We start from the raw sequence: 21,094 nt of genomic DNA on the forward strand, positions 1-21,094 counted from the left end.
ACGGAGGCTGAAAAGGTCATGTTTGTATGAGTGCCTGTATAGTTTTCAAATGGGAGCAGATTCAACACTTGCTCAGGTTCTCAGATGGATTGGTGACTCTGCAGTGGTTAAGAACTCTTTCCTGTGTAGGAAAAGAGTTCACTCATTGGCTCTTGGAATTTCATCTCCCTCATTGCTCAGGTGGTTTAATAAAATTTATGAAGGGGCCATAATGGAGTCTAATGTCAGCCACTGAGGAGTGAAAACTAGAAGTAGATGAGAAAAGGCCAGATGAAGTAGCTCACACCTGTAATCCCAGTACTTTGGGAGGTCCAGGTGGGCAGATCACCTAAGGTAAAGGAGTTCGAGACCAGCCTGGTCAACACAGTGAAACCCCGCCTCTACCAAAATACAAAAATTAGCTGGGCGTGGTGGTACACATCTGTAATCCCAGCTACTTGGGAGGCTGAGGCATGAGAATCACTTGAGCCTGAGAGGCAGAGTTTGCAGTGAGCAGAGATCACACCACTGCACTTCAGCCAGCCTGGGCAACAGAGCAAGACTCCATCTCAAAAAAAAAAAAAAAAAAGGAGGCCAGTAATTCAATTCACAATTGCCAAAAGATGGAAACAACCCAAGTGTGTACAAATGGATGAATGAAAACAGAAAATGTAGTATATGCATACAGGGAAATATTGTGCAGCCTTAAAAAGGAAAGGAATTCTGACATGCCACAACATGGAGGAACCTTGAGGGTAACATGCTGAGTGAAATACACCAGAAACGAAAGGACAAAGTTTCCAATGGCACTTATATGAGGTACTTAGAGTAGTCACAGTCACACAGAAAGAAAGTAGAGTGGTGGTTGCCAGGGTCTGGGGGAAGGGAGTTGTTCTTTACTGGGTACAGGGTTTCAACTTGGGAGGGTGCAAACGTTCTGGAGAGGGATGGTGGTGATGGTTACACAATAATGTAAATGTAGTTAATGCCCCTGAACTGTGCATTTAAACTGGTAAATTTTATGTCCTGTAAAGACAAAAAGGAAAAAGAAAAGCAGAAAACAGACTCTGGAGGCCAATGTCAAAATACTGGAGTCCTACGCACGGGTTGCCAGTGGATTGCAAATCTGGCTCTGAGCAGCCAAGTCTCCAGCATTCCTCCTTAGAGAGCAAGGGGCTTACCTGGCTTATGAAGCAAAGCACTCTGTTATAACGGCCACTTAAGTACCAACAATTAAAACCAATACCTATTACACGGTCATTTAGACGTGACAATTTGCTAATGCTTTTATCAGCTAATGAGATTGGAGAGAGAAGGAGGATTATGTTCTGACTAATATATATAATTTTAAATGAGGGTAATAACCAAAAAATTGGTGCTTTATGAAATAGAGATGCTGAGGTAGTGTGAGGAAAAGGGGAGATGGGCAGATGGATGCAGATCCCCCAGTGAGTCGGCAGATGAGAGGAAAGCAAGCACTGTGACCCAGGTGGGTCATGTACACCCCAAATCCAATAGGTTTCCAGCACCAGGAAAATCTCTCGGGCACTGCTAACCAGACAGGAGCTGTTAGGTCCCACGTGTGGCCTGGATGGGTGCAGCCGCCCGCATGCGTACCCATGAATCTCACATTCTCTTTCCAGGCTATAGCAGGCCCCAGAAAGCCTGCACGCTGCCCCTGCTGGCAGGGATTCCAGCACTGGCCTGGCTCTAGCAGCGAGGTCCCTGGAGAGTGAGAATCCTTCAATGCCTGGGTTGCCAGTCCAGCAGTCCTGGTCCCCTGATGGGGTCACTAGTAGGGGCAGCTGTAGGCTGGTTGATTTCCAATCTTGCCAGCTTACGCTCCTTGGAGGTGGCAGGTGGACCTGAAATTCCCTCCTAATGCAGCAGTCATCTGTCCTCCCAGGGAGGTCCCACTTAAGATGAGGAATGGCTGGAGTGCCCCCTCATGCCCCCTGCACTCCCTCCAGCCCCCGCCTCCCAACTGGACCTTCATCCTGATTCAGTAGGTGTCTGGCTATGGCCGTGTCACAAAACTCATCCCGAGGCTCCATGGCCAAGACCAGGGCAGGATTTCCCCACCACAAAAGAGCTGCATTCTGCTGGCCTGTGGGTAGCGGGCCCACCTGTCACTCCTAGGGAGCGTGAGTGTCCCCAGGGCATGAGCTCAGCTGCTGGAGCAGGTGAGGGAGGGGCCACCACAGCCTCCCTTTCCTGAGGAGGCCCCTTCCCAGCACTCCCCACAAAACCCTGTGTCTCCATCCTTCTCCATCCTTCTCCAGGGTCAGGCAGGAGTGCTGGGGCAAGGCAGATGCAGCGGGCAGGGAGGACCTGCAGGTGCTGGAGGGGAAGCTGCTATTCAGCAGGAGACTGTTAACTCTGAGGAGGTGCTGAGACCTGAGAAGGCAATGCCAAGTGGGAGTGAAGCGTCACCAGTTCTAACGCTCCCTCCAGGTGGTCCCTCATATTGGTCAGGCTGGTCTCGAGCTCCTGACCTCTGGTGATCCACCTGCCTCAGCCTTCCAAAGTGCAGGGATTATAGGTGTGAGCCACCGTGTACTCACAGTGGCTGCATTTTACATCTGCATAGCTCTTTTAATTTTCACCATAGCTTCCTATTTCATTTTGTTCCACACCACACACATCTTTGTGTGTGCCTTCATACAGGTGAGGAAACTGAAGCAGGAGGGAGCTCCCCAGTTGGCTGTGGCATTTGCTTTCTTTTCTGTTTGACAGGAGGCATGGGGTGCTTAGACATACAGTCTCCGCTTTCTTATGGGAAGAGAATGTGGAGCGAGTCACTGTCCTGTTTTTTTCCCAAATATACTTGAGAAGCACCCAGTGAAAATGGTTTTCTAGGGATAACCATGACTTAAGTGGTACATTTAGATTCGAACAACTAGAGAGGGCTGAGGGGCTGGCCTTGTTTCTTTTACAGGAAAAGGTGAGCAGGCTCAGGTGCTCACCAGTCCCAGCAGCACACGCTGCGGCAGTGATGTCACATGGCTCCCCTAACTCAGATCTTTCATTCAGTGGGCTCCAACTCAGGCACTGGCACAAGAGAAAGCACTGGAAGTTCATGCCAGGGTAGGAGACAGAGACCTGGTGCCAGCCCTTTCACTGCAGAAGGCTCCCTACCCTTTCCTAAAGAGAGGCATTGTGGAAGAGACAAGCCCACAGAGAAGGGAAGGATTCATAATCAGGGCTGTTATCTGGGCGGTCTGGGGCTGATGCTCACACATGCTGCCAACATAGACACAGAAGTTTCCTGAAGGATGAGTTCCCACCGAGAGACAGTGCAGGCCCAGGGGCTGCTGTGGCCACGGTGAGCTAGGAGGATCCAAACTGCTAAGATGGGCTTAGAGATTCCCATGAGCAAATGTCTCGCCCTGTCCCTTGAGTCATCAGTGTTTCTCTTCCTGGCTGACAAAAATCCAGACACTTCAAAGTCTACCCAGGCAAATTCTCAACCCATGGGACTTACATGCAGAGGAAATCCAAGGCCCAGGGGTTTTCAGACTGTTTTCCGTAGAGCCAGAGAGCCCTGCAGGTGCAAGGCTGTGACTGGAACTGGGCCTGGGGACAGTGAGGAGAGGGGACCCACTAGGGAAGGTCTCGCTGGCACAGAAGGCTGCCTGTGAGTTGTGTGGGCCTGGGGCTGGGACATTGCTGCTTTAGTCTAAGGCACTGACTTTACCTGAACAAGAGGGAGAAATGTGTTCTGTTTTATATCATTGTGCTAAAATATACATGACATAAAATTGACCATTTATACCATCTAAGTGGACACTTCAGTGGCATTAAGTAAGTTCACATTGTCGTGCAGCTGTCACCACCATCCGTCTCCAGAACTTTTTCATCCTCCCAGAGTGAAACTCTGTACCCGCCAAATACTAACCCTCTAAACCCGCCGTCCCCAGCCCCTGGTGACCACCATTCTATTTTCTATCTCTAGGAATGCGACTACTCTCAGGACATCATGCCAGTGGGATCAGTCAGTATTTACCTTATGTGACTGGCTCACTTCACTCAGCATGATGCCTTCATGCTCATCTATGTTATAGCACAGGTCACAATTTCCTTCCTTTATAAGGCTGAATAATATAATGCTCCATTGTATGTGTATCCCCCCATTTTAGAAATCCTTTCTTCCATCCATGGAAGCTCAGGTTGTTTCCACCTTCTGACTATTGTGAATAATGCTGCTATGAACATGGGTGTGCCAGTGTGTTAGGCTGCCCTTGCCTTGCTATAGAGGAATACCCAAGACTGGGTGATTTATAAAGAAAAGATGTTTCATGGGCTCACAGTTCTGCAGGCTGTACAGGAAGCATGGTGTTGGCATCTGCTCAGCTTCTGGAGAGGCCTCGGGGAGCTCTGACATCTGGCAGAAGACGAATTGGGAGCAGGCATGTCACATGGTGAAAGCAGGAGCAACAGTGGGGTCTGGGGAGGTTATGCACACTTTTTAAACAACCAGATCTCATGCGAACTCACTCACTATCTCCAGGGCAGCACCAAGCTATGGGGGATCCATCCCCATGACCCAAACACCTCCCACCACCAGGCCCCACCTCCAGCCCTGGGATCAAATCCCAACATGAGATTTGGGTGGGGATAAACACCCAAACTCTGCCAACCAGTATCTGTTCCACTCCCTGCTTTCAGTTGTTCAGGGCAAATACCCAGAAGTGCAATCGCTGGATCTGCGCTGCTTCTCTATTTATTGTTTCTGAGGAAGCACCACCCCATTTCCCACAGCAAGAGGACCACTCACCTTTCCAGTGGCAGCGCTGAGGGTTCCAACTCCTGTACATCTCTAGGCGCCCACTCGGGGCTGCTGTCCACCAACAACGTCACGGAGACTGTCACCAGATCCCTCATCTGAACCTGGCTTATGTCCTGCATGTGCCCCATCTCTACAGCATTCCCTGTGACCTGCAATTTATTCACTTTTGAGGTTTCAAAATTTCTCCCCAACTAGATTGTTCATTCCCCGAGGGTGTGAATTGAGACCATTTTGCTCATTGTTTGTCAAATAAAATACAAAACACATACTGATGATCAAATGAATCTCAGGCAACATTCAAGGGACCTCGAAAAATTATTCTGAGTCTGTGTTTTGCTCTAAAAAGTGAGGAGAGCATACATATCATGGGCTTATTTAAAAGTCAAGGAGAGTAGGCCAGGTGTTGTGGCTCACGCCTGTAATCCCGCACTTTGGGAGGCTGAGGCGAGTGGGTCACCTGAAGTCAGGAGTTCGGGACCAGCTTGGCCAACATGGTGAGATCCCGTCTCCACTAAAAATACAAAAATTAGCCAGGCATAGTGGCTGGCACCTGTAATCCCAGCTACTGACAAGATTGAGGCAGATAATCACTTGAACTCAGAAGTTGGAGGCTGCAGTGAGCCGAGATCACGCCAATGCACTCCAGCCTGGGTGACAGAGTGAGACTGTCAAAAAAAAAAGTTAAGGAGAGTAAATATGCACAAAGAACCCAACCTTGATTTTGGTATAGAGTAGACAGTTGCACAAATGGAGGAAATGAAAGTAGCATTCTCACGGAACTCGGCCTCCACTCTTCCTGCACGTGATGTTGAGGTCACTCCCCAGAGTGAAGGTGGAAAACCTCTGAATTAGTCTAAAACCCTCATTTTATAGGTGAGAAAACTCTAAGTTAGAAATAAGTTTCTTCTTCCAAACAACCTCTCCACTCTCAGTTTTCACTGTGATCAGCCGACCACCCTCAGGTTGAGATTCTGCCCTGATGACCAAAAGGAGAAAGCTGTGGCCCCTGCAGTCCAGCCCAGAGACTGAAGATGGGCTTGAGGCCTGTGGCACGAGCCTGGGGCCCACACAGAGCCAGGACAAGCATCTCGACAACCCCAAGAGCCTCTGCACTTGCTGACCTTGAGTGAAGGGCAGACCTAGAATGTAGATCAGGCCAAGGCTGAGCTCTGCTTCCTGAAGGCCTGTTGTTACTGGTTGAATCATGCTCCTTAAAAAGCTGTGTTGAAGTCATCACCCCAGTGCCTGTGAATGCGACCTTATTTGGAAATAAGGCCGTGTAGATGTCATTAGTTAAGATGAAGTAGGGTGAGCCCTTCATCCAGTATTGACTGGTGTTCTACAAAAGAGACACAGAAACGCTCAGATATGTAAGGGGAGGCAGCTATGTGGTGACAGAGGCAGAGACTGAAGAGCCACAACTGCAAACCCAGGACTCCAGAGATGGGCAGCCACACTGGGAGCTCGGAGGAGGCAGGGAAAAGGGCTCCCCGACAGGAGGCAAGGGAGCAAGGCCCTGCTCGCACCTTGACTGTGGACTTCAGCCTTCAGAGCTGAGACAATACGTTTCTGTTGTTTTCAGCCTGCGCCTCTGATGCTTTGCTGTGGCAAACCCAGGAACTCAATCCACCGAGCTGCATGAAAAAGGGTGGTCAGACCAGTGAGCACGTTCAGAGCTTGCTCTGAGGGCATTGCTTAGCTTCCCTCGTTCACAGTTCACACTCAAGTTGCTTGTCATATTACAGTACTGCCTGTACTATTATTTGCAATGTATTTTTACACTGTCTCACTTTTCGATGTTAAATATATTTGAAAAGGAAACTATACCTCTATAGCACATCAATCCTAGAGAGAATATCTTGGTGGTTGGTGGACTTATGCTATTAGAAAGATCTGCTAATATAATCACATACCAATTTGGATGAGATAAAGTGAAGATATGATTTTAAAATAAATGACAACTCTGTTAGAAAAAATGTTCCACTCGCAACATCAGAAACAGCATTTTTCCAACATCATAGTTCACACATGTGCCCGGGACCCAGAGTTTGGTCTCTAGCATCATTCTCCAACTAAAGAAAATAAACTGTTGAGGGTTGATATGATGTGGTTCTCGGTCCCCACCAAATCTCAGGTGGAATTGTAATCCCCAGTGTTGAAGGGGGGCCTGGTGGGAGGGGACTGGATCACGGGGGTGGATCCTTGGTGAATGGTTTAGCACCGTGCAGTTGGTGCTGTCTCGTGATATGCGTGAGTTCTCACAGGACTTGGTTGTTTAACTGAGTATAGCACCTCCCCTAACCGCTCTTCCTCCTGCTCCAGCCATGTGAGATGCCTCCTTACCCCTTTGCCTTCCACCGTGATTGGAAGCTTCCTGAGGCCTCCCCAGAAGCAGAAGCCACTATTTGCTGTATAGCCTGCAGGTATATTTGGGGGCAAGAAAAGAATGTCAGGACAGGTAATATTAAGTATTAAAAATGGAGTGCTTTAAAGAAAGAGTGAATTTACTAGAATATGCCTCATCCTTATTATCTCAGTAGTGGGAAAGTGCTGCTGTGTATGGGTGTCTTGTTTCTTCGGTAAACACGTCTATTTTATGCAGATACTGTTATGGACCAGCATGAGCAAGAAAGAGTGAGTCAGCTAAAATAATCTCAGCATAAAAAGGAACACTGTCATGAACAGGAACATGTGGATGGCAGATGGAAAGTGCCCCAGCTGTTGGTCAGCCTCGCTGCTGTCACACAGTAACCAGTTAAAGAGTAGTCGAACATGTGTTGCTGAATAACAAACTGGTTAAATGTCCTTAAAAGAAAAACAAGCCAACTCCAGACTTACTCCATCTTTTCTCAAAGGATGAAACCTCCAGATAACTCTACTAATTATAAAGAGATACTAATAAGACATATGCCCATAAACTTCCAATTATGCTAGTATACCAGAATAATAAATCATAATTATTGGAAAATAAGGAGAGGTCATGTACAAAACTTAAAGACCATTTCATTCCTGGGAAAGACACCAAGTCTCCAAAGTTACCATTACTAAGGAAGATAGGAACATGGAAGACCCAGGGCATGACCAGTACAGCTTCTTTGTAATGAAAAGAAGCTCATCCTGATGACCAAGCTCAGGTTTGAATCAGTTTGGTCTATATAACCATGTCCTGATTAAAAATTAACCATTCACCCATCTGATGAGACCTGCCAAGTCCCAGTGGGATCAAGAAAATATTCTCTTACTTTGGAGTCTGGTAAAATTTGTGAAATTCCAGAAAGATGAAAAATATGAATTACTGAACTTATAGCTACTGAAATCTTAGGACAATGTGAAGAATGTAACAGTTGGAATATACAAAGAGAAGAGGATCAAAAAGGGACACTGATTAAAGTCTTGGTATCCACATTGTTGTAACTGCTTTGGGAGTAAGGGTATTAATCAATTTTGTAATCTATTTTTTGTGTGTGTATGGGACCAGTTTGCGTTTGAAGGGTCTTAGAACATTGAAGGCAATTAATATGCTAGAATTGAGATTTTAATTAAATGCCTAAAAATGGTGGGTTAAGTTTGCAATCTAGGTTTTTATTGATTGGGAAAATTTGTTTTGTTAAATCCCTAATTTTTTATTTATTAGTTGTAAGTAAGTATAAATATTCAGGGCAATGTTGATTATTTAATATCTCAAGAAGCTTAATTATCTAATAAATTCTGAAGATTAATAATTAGTACATTGCCTAAATTATAGTTACTAGTGAGCATTCCTTTCCCTGTTCAAATTCCCCTTAGACACTAAGAAATCCATCACTCCTCCAAAGTGGAAAACCAGCACTTTTCCAATACAGAGTAAACTAAATTCAGAAGTGTTATCAAAATAAACGCTCATCTTTGCACCATCTACAATCTTCTTGTGTACCACACTTGGGGAAATACCCCATGGGTAGAAGGTTATAGAACCTGGACTATAAGGAACTTTGACCTACACCTTTAAGTTTCTAGGCTGGAAGTACCTCTGTTTGGAACCTCCTAATGGCTGCCAGAACTAGAGCCTAAGTCGGAGGTACAGAATTACCCCCAAAATTTCACAGCTTAATATAACAGATATTGGTGATCTTGCACAGTTCTGAGAGCTGGAAGTCAGTGTGGTTTGGGTGGTGGCTCTGGTGCAGCATTTCTCATGGGGTTGCAGTCAAAGTGTAGGCTGGGGCTTAGGTCACTGGATTGCCTGCAGCCTAAGGATCCAATTCCTATTCGGTCTGTGACTGTTGAGTCCTTGCTAGCTGTGGTTGGAGCCCTTGGTTCCTCATCCATCGGGCTTCTCCAAAGGGGAGTTCACCTCTGTGCCTTCTCATGATGTCATCATGGTATTGTACACCTCCATTCCACTTTGTCCTCCTTGTTACGATTGAGTCCATCAGTCCAGCCCATATTCAAGAAGATGGAAATTAGTTTCCATCTCTTGCAGCGAGGTTCAGCAAAGAATTTGTGGACCTGTTTTAAAGCCACCACCTCTCCCCTAAGCACGAGTGCTGGACAGGAGGTAAGAGTTGGTTTTCTGGTGTGGTACACAATAGACCGTGCAGTGGTTGCTCCCACACTTCAGACTTCCCTTTACAAAGTGTGCGTCATCCAGGCTGAGACACTGTATCACCGCAGTCATTTAAATGCTATTAGCTGGAGTGAAAACAAGGACAATGTCATCCTGTCTGCTGTTAGCCTGCATTTTAAACTCCCCTCCTTTAAAACAGGTACATTTCCTTTGGCTTTCCACAATTTTTTATATCAGAACTAAGACCAATATCTGACTCTTTTTTCCTCTCTAGCCTGGGCTTTACAGCAGTTTCTCAAGAAAGAGCAAGCATTTGTTTTCCTGGGTGTTTCATAGTTTGTCAAAACCCAGAACAGATTCTCCAGGTATATAGGTTTTGCCCATGTGTACAAAAGGGCCAGCAAGTCTACTGTTGTTGATTCTTGCCTTCGTCCACTTATTCTCCCAGTACTAATAAACACAAAGTGGCAGGTGCTGTGTGAGGCTCTGGGCCCTACGGGGCTTCAGTGTGGTGGATGACTCAGACATTGAATGTGTGGATACGGGGACACTGAGCGTTAGAAAGGGGGAGAAGAGTCCTAACAGACAGATCAGCATAGGCTGCGGTGCCAGGGAAGGCTCTCTGCAATGAGGCAGGATACCGTTTTGAGCTGTGGTTTCCTTTCTGTTATCACTTCCCTTTCCCCCTGGAAGCAGGAAGTAAGGCTTTCTGCATCTGAGCTTCCAGGACCTTTGCCAGTGGGAGGAGAACACAAGGGAAGTGGTTGTTACAGGTGTCCCCAAGGGGAGGGGGAGAGACAGGGAGAAGTTGCACGAGAGAAACAATGTCTCAGGACTGTGGAGAGAGAGTGAATGAACAATGCAGCCATCTATCTGTGCAACCCCCTATGGTGGCAGGACCCCAGAGGGCAGGGCTCTGGCCATCCGGCTGCTCCACCTTCCCAAGTGTCCTGTTTTCAGGCAGCTCCAGGAAGCAACCTGCAGGTTGCCATGCAGGTCCCATGACCACACAGACTGGACAGGGGTCTCAAGGCAATCACAGACAGAGGCTGACTGGACACTGGGGGCTCCCTGGCATAAGACCCTGGGATTCTGTAAAATTTGGAGGGTGGGGTAGAGTAAAAGCCTCAGGAAAGATGGAATCTAATTTTCCTCCAGCCTGGCATGATAGGGCTGGAGTCAGATATAAGTTGACTGGAAGAGAATTTTAAAAAAACTTACATCCCTTGTGTTTGCCAGATAAGTCATGCCACTAAAGCCAGAGGATGGGCACGGGGAGGAGGAGAGAGGGTGGAGTTGCTTTCAAGGCTGAGGGTAGAGCATATGCCAGTGTTTTGAGATGAAAAAGAGCTGTGATGTGGAGGACCTGAAGGAGGACTATAGGAGCAGGGAGGCTGGAGTGGGAAGCAGGGATGAGTGACAGGCTCACATTTGGCTTTCTAAAGATCAGTCTGGGTGCAGACTGGAGGGTGGATTGAAGGAACAGGATCAAATACTAGGAGAAGAGTTTGCCAGTCAGGTAGAGACTAGATAAATGAGGCTTGGAAGCACCCAGTGGGATCAGAGAGATCAGAGTGGACCTATGAGATATTAGGAGGTTGTGTGAAAATGCTCAGGTTCCCTGATCAAGGGCCTGGGTAAATGGGGTGTGAAATACAGAGGCAGTGAGACAGACCCCACAGGAGAGAGGAAACAACCTGCACCTCCTGTCCCTGTGGGGGTGCAGAGACAACTCTTGCTCTTAAGACTTGTCTTTTGAAGGAGGGAAATGATTACTGTTTCTCTGAATTTGGCAAAAATGGGGTGAGGATGGATGTGGAAATAGAACAGGTATGAGGGTGAACAGCTTATTTTTCCCGTGGAGTAGAGAATAAAGCCATTGCTGTAGCATAGGTAGCTTGAGTGTGGAGAAGCCTTAGATTATTTGCCATCAGGAGTGCAAAAGGAAAGATGAATTTATAGCAGCAATAGTATGCTCATTTGTGTTATTTTTTTCCTAGCTGCTCTCAGCAGCTTGGTGTATTGAAGGAAGCAGTTGGATGGGTTTATTTGTTATTTGTTTTTTATGTTTAAAGTGGGTTTCTGGTAGGTAGCATATAGTTGGATCTTTCTTTTTATTCAATCTGACAGTCTCTGACTTTTAATTGGGGTGTTTAGCCCATTTACATTTTACTGTGATTATGGATATAGTTGAGTTTAAATCTACCATATTGCTATTTGTTTTCTATTTGTTCCATCTGTTCTTTATTCCCTTTTCCCTCTTTTTCTGCCTTCTTTTGGATTAATTGGGTCTCTTAAATTCCATTTGATCTTTTTCGTTGGCTTAGTAACCATAACTCTTTGCTGTGTGATTACAGTGGTTGCTTTAGGGTGTATGTATACATCTTAAACTTATCACTGCGCACCTTCTGGTGATATCATGCTTCATGGATAGTAGAAGAATCGTAGAGCAGAAGACTTCAATTTCCCCTCCAGCTATCATTATTATATCTTGTACTTCTGCATTATAACCTACATGCTATGTTATTTTTATGTAAAAATTATCTTTTAAAAATATTTAAATAATAAAGTATTATATATATTTTTTTGTGGCTCAATAACTTTTTCGTTATTTTTATTTGAAAGAATATGTTTCCCTGTCACAAAAATTAGATCACCACGAACACACCAACAGTAACAATGTCTGTGGAGACTGCACTGACGCTGGAGTGTTCACTAGGTATTCCCAGTGTCCCAAAGGTCACAAAGGACGAAAAAGAGGAAAAGAAAACATACTCAAAATGAATCCAAAACCTGTGATGACTTTGGGGAGAGACATCACATGATATTTTCTGTTTCTTATCTCATTGTCAGCTGCAGATGTATTTCAGTAGGATCCAGCACAACTCTACCTGAGTAAACCCTTCATACCAATTCTAGCACTGTAATTGTACCCTCACTGCAAGCAGCAGTCAGCACATGGAACTCTCCATCTGGTCGTGCCCTCCAGCACACGGAACTAACACATTCATCTGTATCTTCTTTTCTGTCTTCGTCTGGAACACTTTTGACTGTATCAAACTTAAAAGTTAGCAAAGTCTTAGAAAGTCCTTTATAGTACAGGTTGAGAGAGTTGTTCTCACTTCTGCAAGCTATATAATCTCCATGGGAAGCAAGGTCTACAAAGTTTTTTTCATTGCTGTGACCCTTGAGGGAATGTAGGCAGTAGAGTTTCCTACATTCCACAGGGTGTGTGTTGAGGCAGAGACAATTTCCTCACCACTCACAAACTTTGCATAAGAGACTGCTTTTCTGTGTCCTTTAATGCCATGATTGGCTGCTTAGTGTCATGAAGATCATAGTAGTGGACACAGTGATCTGAACAGTCAAAAGCCAAATGGCGTCTGGAAGAGGGGCTGGATTCAACATAGCACACATCAGCCTTTGCCTCAATGCTTGCCACTGAGTTGTCTACCCTGGTAGATCATAGCTTCACTTCTACATCATCAGAACCCGAAGCCAGGAGTTTAGGATTCATCAAATGAAACACTCCAAACACCTCTTCTCATGCTCCTGTTGCAGACCTTTGACCTCTGTCTCGTGAATCCATCCCATAGGATAACGATGCCTTCATAATCACTGATAGCTAACAGGTTCTTATGGTAACTACTCCAACTGATACAGCTGATTTTGGAACTGAAGTCATTTCATTCACAGGGTAATGAATATCCACTGCATCCTGGATGACTGTGCCATATTCATAGATTTTAATCTTCATTGTAACCTCAGCAATTGCAAAATAGTCCCAATCCTGGTCAAATTCAATACCAGAGACTGCTGGAATCATTATATAGATCACTAGGGTGATCTAGTAGCTGAAGTTTGTACTAAATTATATTGAATAATCTTGGACAAGCATTTCTGAAATTCATCCAATTCGTTTGAGTTCAACTGTCATCAGAGATATGAGACATCTTGGTACAAAAGTAATACTGCTCCAGGTCTTCAAAATGAGCAGTGGGCCATTTTCATTTTGATGCTAATGTGCTGTTATATCAAGGCTGTTTCTTGTCTAAGAACTGCCACTGAAACCTGGATGCTGGCTATGTTCTGTGGAATCCATAATGCTACTGTGTGATGCAGAAGGAGCTTCAAGTTGAGGCACTGTGCTGTCCTCACTGACAGGAGGGTATAAGTCACTCATTTTTTCCACTCTTTTAATATCCTCTTCCAAAACTCTTAGCTCCTGGAACTGTCCCAGTTGCTCTCTCTTATTTCTTCTTGCAATCTTGAGGAATTCCACAGACTCTGTAGTTGGACTGTGTGTGATTCTGCTTCCAGTTGTTTTACCTTCTGCACTAGTAACTCCAACATGAGGTTGACATTGGTCAAATCAAGGTTACCCTGTTCAGTTCCCCACAAATATTGAAATATTCGCCACTTATGGCCACTGGTGCTACTCACTGAATGGTCCAATTTGAACCTTTATTCTTCAGATCTTTGTTTCTGTTTGAGAATGAGCTCATTGACCAATAAATTAGGATACAGAGGGTTAGAGATGATTAGTATTGTCCACAATATAGTTACACTTGGTACATCTATTATTGTCATCCAAACTATGATGAATATACTTGTAGCAAAAGCTGTAGCCACATTTTGTCATAGATTCCTCTTCAATCATATCAAAGCAGATGAGGCATATGAAGTCATTGCTGTTGCCCTTATATGAGTTGATGAGCCTGTTGCAGAGGGGAGGGGCAAGGAGAAGTTGCTTCCTACTGCAGCCTAGGCTAAATTTGCTGCCTCCTATACCAGCATTGGGCCTGGACACACAGTTGAGCCAGAACAGGCCCATGGACACCCTACCCCACCATTGCCTGACACAGTAGGCACCACTAACACAGGCCACATTGGGGACCAAGGCTGTCCAAGCTGGTGGCCTGGGCCACCCTGCCAGACAGCAGCACCACTGCTGAAGCTGCCACAGTGGTGGCCATGGGGAAGAGGATAAGGACAAGGAGCAAAAGTCACCAAAGAGGGTGAGGAGCAGGGACTCGTCTCAGTGGAGTTTGACCCAGCATGGTAGCTACCAGACATTATGACTCCCTCCTGTCTGGCCAGGCACTTGGAGGAGAGGGAGCATGATCTTTGCCACCTCCCTTTTCCTCAGCCTTAGTGTATCCTGAAGATGCCTGCTGGGCCAGGAGGTGGAGAAGATAAAAAGTATTTTATATTTATCAATTTAATTACTCTTTCCAGTGCTCTTCATTCTTTTGCATAAATGCAGATTTCTATTTGAGATCATTCCCTTTATTTCTTGTATCATAGGCCTTTTGGGGATGGATCCTTTCAACTTTTTTATGCTGGAGATTTTCTTTATTTTACTTTTACTTTGGAAAATATTGTTTCTGGGTATAGAATTGTTGATTGACATTTAAAAATTCATTCAGAACTTTAAATTGTTGTTCTACTATCTTCTCACTTTCAATGTGTTTGAAAAGAAGTCTGCTGTCATTCTTATCTTTCTCTGCACACAGTGAGTCCTCTCTGGCTCTTTATAAGATTTTCTCCTTGTCATTGGTTATAAGCGATTTGATTATGATGTACCTTAGTAGTTTTCTTCATGTTTCTTTTTCTTGAGGGGTCTTTTTTGAGCTTATTGGACAGTGGATTTATAATTTCCACCCAGTTTTGAAAATTTGGGACATTATTTCATCAATTATTTTTTCTGCCCCTCTCCCCAACTTTAGTGAGACTCCAGTGGTTCATTCATGCTTTTTTATTTTTTTGCCAATATTGTCTTTCTGTGTTTTATTTTAGATTATTTTATCGATGTCTTTAAGTTTGCTAATTTTTTCTTCTTTGGCGCCTAATCTGCTGTTTATTCCATTTAGCACATTTTTCCATCTCAGGCTTTGTAGACATCACCTCTTAGAGTTCAATTTGGGTCTTTAAAAAAATTTTCCATGTCTTTGCCATACATGCTAAATCTTTCCTCTGTTTGATAATCTGGATGGAGTACAGTTATAAAATAACTGCTTTAATGTGCTTGTCTATTAATTCATTTGTGTTATTTCTGAGTCAGTTTCATGTGTTGATTTTCTCCTCATCATATGTCCTGTTTTCCTGATTCTCTGTGTGCCTAGTAAGTTTGGATTGGATGCCAGACATTGTGAATTTTACTTTCTTGGGTGCTGGATATTTTTGTATTCTTATAAATGTTCTTGAACAATGTTCTGAGGTGCAGTTAAGTTACTTGGAAACAGTTTGATCCCTCAGTTATTGCTGTTAGACAGGCTTACAGTTGTGCTTGGCCTAGAGATAATTTTGCCCCACTATGGAGTCAAAAACATGGTTGCCCTATCCAATGGAAATAGGAACTGTTCTGCCCATGTGTGACCTCTGAGTATTGCTCCTTCTAATGTTTTGGGGTTTTTTTTTCTTTGTAATTTCCTCACAAGCTTGTTGTGATCAGTACGTAGCTAAAGATTTGAGGGGGACACAGAGATCTTTAGAACTCTTTCTCTACGTAGCTCTTTGTCTCATACTCTGCACTGCAGACCTTTGCCACTTTGGCCTTTCTGACTTTCAGCCTTATTTCTTCAAATAAGAGAAACCACATGGCTCCGCCTAGATCCCCCCTCTCTGTACCCATGTTCTAGAAGTTCTCTCAGGCCATAAGATGGGGCAATTCTAGGGTTACCTAATTTGTTTCCTGTTTCTTGGAGATTATCCTCCATTGCCTGTTGTCCAGTATCTTGCACATCATTTTAAAAAATATATTTTTCCCAGTTATTTATTACACTTAGGAGGGTAAATTGGTTTTTGTTACCGTAGCTTGCCTGCAATTAAAAGTCCTGTAAGAGTTTCCCTGAAATTAACCATTTGTAGAGTGGATATGGTAGAAGTATGAAGTGTCGAGGGCATTGAGAGGGTGTTAGCAAAACTGGTTAAACTGGTAAAACTGTTACATCATGGGGCTTGGGCTGTTCTGTAGGAAAGATAAGAAAGGGTGCAGCACTCAGGATTGGACGGGAGGTTTTCATAAGTACAAGGAACAAGAATAAGGGAATAAGGCAAAGACAAAGCTAGCAGTTGAAGAGGTTGGAGTCAGAATTTGGCATGTTTAAAATTTCAGAGGTCAGGCTTTTCAAAGTGACAGGCTTCAGGGTGTGGCCATCAGCTCAAGTGGAGTATAAAGGTGATTGTTGAAATTGACTGTTTGAGACATGAAAGAATGACTTGCCTCTGAGGAAGTTTCAGAGGGGGCATTTTTATGGAGTTTAGGGAAAGAGAGGCTCATGAATCAAGCCTGTGTTAATCAAGTTTATTTAAAATGGAATAAAGTTTCCTTAGGGCATACTACAAATGACTTGGAGCAGTGTCAGCAGCAGAAGGTGGTAGGATGGAAATGTATAGCAGGACAGACGGGATGGTGTATGGGAGGAGCCTTGACTGGTAGGCCAGATGTTCCAGGGATGAGATTTGCTATGCTCTGGCCAACCAGCCTGCAGATGCTGAGGTGCTGGCTGATGTGGGAGGTCCAAAGCTGGCCAGTAGGTGGTGGCCAGCCTCCCAGATAGCACCAATGATCCCCATGCCCTGGTATTTGTGCCCCTCTTCAGTCCCCTCCCATAATGAATAGGACTGACTTTTGAAACTATAGGATACTGTGGCAATGACAGCATATGATTTCCAAGGCTAGATCATAAAAGAATTGTGGCATCTGTCTTGTTCCTTTCTGAATCCCTGAGAGAAGCCAGTATCATGCTGTGGGGACAGTTAAGCAGCTGTGGAAGCAGCCCACATTGGGGGAAACTGAGGCCTCCCATCAACAGCCAGTTGCACTTTGCCAGGCCCATGAGTGATCTGCCTTATAAGTTTATTTCCAGCTCCAGTCAAGTTCTCAGATGACCCAACCTTTTGACGGCCACCTCATGAGTGATGGCCAGAATCATCCAACTAAATCAGTTCTTAACTTCTGACCCACAGAAATGGTGTGAGATAATAAGTGGTCATTATTAAGTTTACAAATTTTGGGGCACTTTGTTTTTCAGCAGAAGATAACTAATGCACATTTCAGTCCTGTCACTAGGATACCTTTACAAAACCTAAAAATGCAGGCATGAGTTTTGACCCAGTGAGCAGAGGCTGGGAGGGCCCTTTGGAGCGAGTTGAAGGATCTCACACCATGGTCACTTACCTGCTGGGCCCACAGCTTCTCTACCTTCTGAGCGTACAAACAAGAAGCTTGCTGCTTCTCTTCTGCCTCTACGTCTTGCACCAAATGACCCCTGCGGTGCACCCCATCTGAAAACATACAGAGAATGGAATTCTGGAAACGATGCTCAGTCATGCTGTGCTGACATGTTACAGAAGCATCATGAGGTGCTGCTGTGAAGCTGACTTCAGTCCCAGGCATTGAAGTGTCTGTGGGGGTGGTTCCAGATGCCACAACAGGGGGGAACCCAGAGCACTGCAAGAAGACAGAAAAGGACTCTTAGCCAAGAGGGTGGCTTCTCTTGCTTGCAAGGGGCAGAGGCTTTCTCTGTGTATTGGAAAGAACAGGTCTCAACCATGCTGCGAGACCTCATGGGAAATCAGAAAAAGCCACAAAATGCCTGTCCCTTTCCTTCTATTACCGTTTCTGCTAAGAGGCAAAATAAGTGAAAGAAATAAAAATCCAAGAGATTGAAAAGTCTAGAGGAAATAACTGGCTCCCATGTGAGACCGGGGTATTACGACGCAGGAAATGATGGGGAAGTGGGCTGTGTCATTAGACTCGTGCATCTCAGGTCACTTCCTAGCCATGCTCAGATGAGCTCTTTTCACACAGGCAGAGGAACTGGAGCCCAGAGCCATGCTGCCACCACAGAGGGCCAAGGGCTTCACCACACTCCCCTGGTCAGGGCCCAACTCACCCAAAAAGGGTGCAGCGGTCCATGTCTTCATCTCTATTCCTATATCCTGGAGAAATCCTTTTGAAGAGGAACAGACAAAAATATCAGCCTTCTAATCTTTTAGGAGCTTAGCAAAGCGAACCGGGTGTGAGGGTGAGGGGCTGTTCTCCTGAGGAGTCTGAGTGTGAGGCACTGAGTGCAGACTCGAAGCTCTGCTGCAGCCAGCACTTCCTGGGGGAGGACAGGGTCCCACCCACCCAATTTAAGGAGGGTTCTAGAGAAACTGACACCAATCGGGGTGTATGGGTTGCTCAGGGTACAGTGAAGTAGTAAAGGTCTAACATGCAGATGTCCAGGTCAGTCCTCTGAGAGGGCAATCTCTGCCCTTTAAGTCTTTGGCCACCAAGATCCCCAGAGCAGGCAGGAACAGTGCCCTCAAGGCTCTCCACTTCCACGGGATGTGGCAGGCCAGAATCTGTCTTGGCACTAGTGGACTCTGCTCCTCTGACGCAGTGAGGGTGCTGCCCTTTCAACTCCCTTGGGCTCTGGAGGCTTCTGGCACTTGCTGGCCGGTATGACTTTGGACGGGTTATTCAGTCTTTGCCAGCTGGAGTTTTTTCACCTATCAGGTGGGTTTCCTATCGTACCTGGATTGTATTTTGGGAGCATGTGCTACAACATGGGAAGGTGCTCTGCACGGTGTCTGGCTCGCAAGTGGTGTTTGACAAAGCTCTTGGTAATGATTAACACAGCCTACAACCCAACCTAAATGAAGGTGCGAGGCCACAGTGCACCTGCCTCCTGTGTCAGTGGCCAGAGCCTGGGTGGCGTGGCACAGGCGCCCTGTGTGATCTCTCCACGTTCAGCCATCTTTCCCTTCTGGCGGGTACTTGTTCAGCTCCATGTCCTTATATGCACTGATTCTCTAACCCTTTAAAACCTGTTTGCTTAGCCAGTCTTAGGTTGGCCTGAGGCAGGGAGAGGACAGATACTATCCCCCACAGACTGAGCGGAAACAGGAAGAGGTTGCCTCAGTCAGCAAGTCCCCGCCACGGCCCCTGGCCCAGCTGCCCCACCAGGTCAGGATTCCCACCCGGGGCAGGCTCGTGGCTGCGCCTCCTCGGCACCTCCACGGGCCCGGTGCTTTCAGTGAGGAACACTCTCTTAAAGAGCTCTCCTGTACCTGCTCCTGCAAACAGGTCCCAGTGCACGCTCTCCTCCGGTGCGCTGGTGTGACAGGTGCGGCCTCCACTGCCCGTGCGCTGGGACACCAGGAACACGCCACGACTGCTCACGGGTCATCATTTATTGAGTTGAGAATTCACAGAAAGTAACATCATACAGAAAATAGTTTCCAGGCCTTAAGAAAAATGATTGTCACTCACTGTGCTTCACAAAAATTTCTTTTAATGAATAAATAATTTGATGAAATCAAAAATATATACAATATAAACAAATGGAAAAGCTCTGGGTCCATGAATCTGATCGTCGTGTTTGCATTTTGTGAACCGAGTCCTCCCCCAAGCTTTTCCCTTGGAAACAATACAAATCTGATAGAAACGATGACTCATACAACATCTCCTTGTTCATTACACATTTATCGGTTAGTCCTGGAAAGCTACATAAGCATGTATTATGCAACATGTTAAAGTAAAAATATTACCTAAAATAATATATTATCATAATGCCAGGTAGCATTCTCCACAGAACAAAAACATACACTCAGCTGGAACAATCACGAAGGATCACGGGCCACAAAATAATACTCCAAAGGTACAAATTCCTTCATAAGAATAAAGTTGTGCTCTTCGGTTTACCAGATGTCTACGCTGCTCTAGGAGGCCGGTGGCGAGGAGTACGGGATTTGGCGACTGTGGCTGTGTGTGTGTTTCTGTCAGGCAGCAGCATCACTGGGATCGGGCAGTGCAAGCAGTTTTAGAAACACTTTCTTGGGCTCTTAAAAAGAGCCAATTATGCAAAGCAAAATAAGCATATTGAGAAGTCTTCATCTCTTCTGCACAAATACCATGGAACGTCTTGGCTTTGTGGTACGAAAGGGATTGTTTGCAGAGCTGTTTACGTCATCAGCCAGAATTCAAGTATTCCAGGGCCACCTCGTAGCAGAACTTGTACTGATCCTGGAAAACAGAAGGGGAAACTCAGCTCAAGAATATCTCAGAGTGCCCTAGTTTGGATAAAGTATATGGCCATCCTCACTGGGACTATCATAGTATAGGGTCTTAATGGGAAGATATCAATCTGGGAAGGATTTGAATTAGAAATGAATCAGAAAGTCACGTTTCTGAACTCCAAATAAATTCACTGTTTGGAGATGCTCCCCACAAAGCTGGATGAAAGGTATTTTTCTACCTGTACTGGCAAGAATTTCTGGAAGGTTCCAGACACCTGGAACTCTATGTTTGTCTGTACGTGTTTTCCAGGATATTGACATGCTGAGCTTTGTGCAGGAGGGTCAGGGGTAGAAGGAAAGGTAAGGAGTGCCGGAGGAAATGCCTTCATGACATCTTTCCCAAGGCCCTTGGTACCTAGATGAGGCCTCACACATGACCCAGCTTTACCTTTGACCTTCAGTCTGTAGGAATTCCTCAATCTCATGAGAATTTCATAAGCACCTCCTGAATACCAAGCCCCTTGACTTGGTCCCTGATTTTGAGAAGTCCATGATACAGTGAGGAGGATGAGACAGATAACCCAGTGACAACACAGGAGGTGGAATGGTCCCTAACATGTGGCGGGCTTGACAGAGGGCAGGTCTTCTTAGGGAGGATGGCAGTGGGAAGTAGGGGAACAGCGCCTTCCCCAGAGGAGAGAACTGATGCATGGAGTGGAAGCAGCCTCGGTTTGCCCTGGATGGTCCTGGCATGATCCTCTTTTACTCTC

At 45.5% G+C, this 21,094-nt stretch overlaps 1 protein-coding gene and 1 pseudogene across 34 annotated transcripts in view; both read right to left on the reverse strand.

The window, feature by feature from the left end:
- Positions 1-12,218: 12,218 nt before the first annotated feature.
- LOC100397558 (E3 ubiquitin-protein ligase COP1 pseudogene) lies at positions 12,219-14,390 on the reverse strand (annotated as a pseudogene).
- A 5,094-nt stretch (positions 14,391-19,484) lies between these two features.
- Positions 19,485-21,094, reverse strand: part of PTPRM (protein tyrosine phosphatase receptor type M) — an 866,690-nt gene continuing 865,080 nt past the window's right edge. For all 34 annotated transcript variants that reach the window (XM_054243977.2, XM_078347758.1, XM_002757062.6 and 31 more), the window contains one exon: positions 19,485-20,331. In XM_054243977.2, the coding sequence (XP_054099952.2) occupies positions 20,278-20,331 (54 nt within the window). In that variant the 3' untranslated portion in view covers positions 19,485-20,277. The remainder of the gene's footprint in view (positions 20,332-21,094) is intronic.

This window comes from Callithrix jacchus, chromosome 13 (genome assembly GCF_049354715.1).
Source record: "Callithrix jacchus isolate 240 chromosome 13, calJac240_pri, whole genome shotgun sequence".
NCBI lineage: Eukaryota > Metazoa > Chordata > Mammalia > Primates > Cebidae > Callithrix > Callithrix jacchus.